General features: G+C 41.5%; 1 protein-coding gene across 1 annotated transcript; it reads right to left on the bottom strand.

Annotated features, from left to right (window-relative positions):
- On the bottom strand, positions 1-2,283 carry LOC121055128. The gene is made up of 2 exons (XM_040526588.1): positions 1,840-2,283; positions 1-21 (listed from the first exon to the last, which is right to left on the bottom strand). The coding sequence occupies exons 1-2, from the start codon at positions 2,281-2,283 to the stop codon at positions 1-3; spliced, it is 465 nt and encodes a 154-aa protein (XP_040382522.1).
- Positions 2,284-2,632: the final 349 nt, after the last annotated feature.

The raw sequence follows: 2,632 nt of genomic DNA, 5'->3' as shown, positions 1-2,632 counted from the left end.
TCATTCACCTCCTCCAACATCCTGCAATATTAGTGAAGGTTGCTTATATTAGTCAAACAAGAAAAAAAAGATTTATATATTTGCGCACTTAATTACTCATATATACTAGCACTGCCTCAGTTCCAACAAAAAGAGTTCTGTTTCTAATAATTCCAAAACAAATTAGCACGGATAAAAAACTGAATTGATTATCTCTTATCAATACTCTGAGAGAGTAGATAAAGGATTCTGAAGAGATAAAAGACTCAATTAACACTTCAAGATTTTTGATCCAAGCGTAATTCAAAGGGTGGAAAATAGCTTGTTTTTGACAAAATTTTGAACATCCGCGGGAGTAGAAAACAACTATATTAGGAGAGGGGGTCAATTACATTTAGATCATGTTTGGATTAAAAAAAAGTCTTTGGGACTTCTAGAAAAAAATCCCTTTGTCCCAAACAGGGACGAAGAAACTTTAGATTCTGAGAAGCAGTTGCTTGGTAGCCAACTTCTGAGAATCTAGAAAAGCTCTTAAGCCCAGCTTCTCCAGCTTCTGGATTTTTAGTTTATTTTTCAGAATATGTAACTACAGATTCTCAGAAACTGTGGGACGTTTAGGACAGCTTCTGGCAGAAGTAGCTTTTTGGAAAAAGGTGCAGCTAGGAAAAGCTCCCCAAACAGACCCTAAAAGTCACTCAGTCCAAACAGGTTCTTAGTTCCAAAATTTTCAGGCATTAATTCTGAACGCAGCTAACTGTGCTCTACACAAAATTATTAAGCTATTGCTTTGAAACCTATGTTTAGTTTCTAGCTACACTTTTACCAACGAAAGTTGTCACATTTATGTAAGTTGATGTTATCAAATTCTTACCCACCGTGATAAATCTAAAAAATATCATACTTTCTGAGTCATTGACACGCGAGATTTACTTTCTTAAAAGCAATCATGGCACAACTATGGCTGTAACCAAACAGTCATAAATTGGTTAAATTTGCTTAACTTTTAACATGGTATACTATGACAATATGTGGCTGATCAACAACCAAACAAGTACAATTCCTAAATTATAAAAGTTACTGGTGTAGGTGTAACGTACGTAGTCTATGTACAAACATACTAGCATGTATGCATGTCTCTCCAATCATTGAGATTAAGGTGGCCGAGTTCCATTTTGATCTTTTTTACATAATTGAAAATAAGTCTTTTTAAAACTGGAAATGACTCTATCAGACACGTAAAAAAATCTATACAAAATATACACATAGGTGATTTAGTAAGTTTCTGGGTTTACATTTGACATTTCTAGTATATATATATATAGTTCATATAAATTTAATTAACCCCATAACCCAAAAAGCCAACACGATTTTAATGAAATCAATGATTTATCGTTGGCATGTATGTGTTTTTGAGTGCATGCATGTGTGTAGCGGGATGTTCGTGTGCATGTCTTTCATATAATTCAAAAATATACTTTTTTTCAGATAAGTTGACTATTGTTATTTTATTTTGACCACTAAAAACTCTTTAATGGTTGTATACAATAGAAAAAACGTTCTGAATCTTTTTTTTTGGTAAAATACACTAGATTCAGGTTGAACATGAATAGTTCAATAATAGTTAAGTGTTTAAAAACGGAGTGATTATTTTATAGAGTAAATAGATTATCCAGTCATTACTTTAAAAAAATATGCAACTTATCATTGTTAACAGGTATCCAGAGGTACAATATTATTTTCAAAGTATAGAACGTATCAAAGATTTTTTTAAATGGTACCCTTGGTATTTTCTAAAATGCCGTAAAAATATCAAAAATAAACAAATCCTCCAATGAAGCATCGATCTCTACTGCACATTACCATGTGATCGAGGTCGTGGGGGGACGCGCCTTCCTCGGCGCCGTCAATGGCGCCCTGCGGCTTCCTGTGCGCCCTCTTCAGCCCGAGCATCTCCTTCCACCGGGCGCCGGTCGCCGCCGCCGGCCGAACAGAGCGGCGGCGGCGATCGCCATTAGCGGCCTCGTGCGCCCGCAGCTCGTCGCGCAGCGTCAGGGGCCGGCCGCCGGCACCGCCGGGGGCCGCGGCCTCCCGCATCGGCAGGATGCGGCCCTTGGAGAAGAGCTGGTCCGCGGCCATCATCGGCCGGCTGCCCACCGAGGAAAACTCGAAGTCGGCGTCCCCCACGGACGCCGCCGTACCCGACGACGACGACGACCGCGGCGGCGGCTCCAGCGCGAAGTCGCTGGAGAAGGACATCCGCGGCGGCGCCACCACGTGGTGCGGCTGCTGCTCCGGATTGTACATGTCGCTCGCCTAGCTCGCTAGCTAAGCTCAAACCAATTCAGTCTCTCTAGCTAGCTAGGTTTATGGAGTCGTCTGGCTGAGGGCCATATATAGCAGCAGCAAGCCAGCAAGAGTGTAGTAGAGGTCAGAGCGAGCTATGGAGCAAGCACGGGCAGCATGCATCCTTCTGCGCATTGCACGGTTGTGGAAACACGGACGGTGGAGGATGACCCACGGGTCCGGATAGATTCCCTACAGCAATGTAGAGAAGTATTGTTCGTGTGAGAGGAAAGTGAATAAATGTCATGAATAACGGTAGTAACAGTGTATCTAAAATACTGCTCGGTAGCATGATGCTAGTGCAGGCGAT

Source organism: Oryza brachyantha, chromosome 8, assembly GCF_000231095.2.
Source record: "Oryza brachyantha chromosome 8, ObraRS2, whole genome shotgun sequence".
Lineage (NCBI taxonomy): Eukaryota > Viridiplantae > Streptophyta > Magnoliopsida > Poales > Poaceae > Oryza > Oryza brachyantha.
Note: the sequence above shows the minus strand (reverse complement) of the source record. Positions and strands in the feature narration are given on the sequence as shown.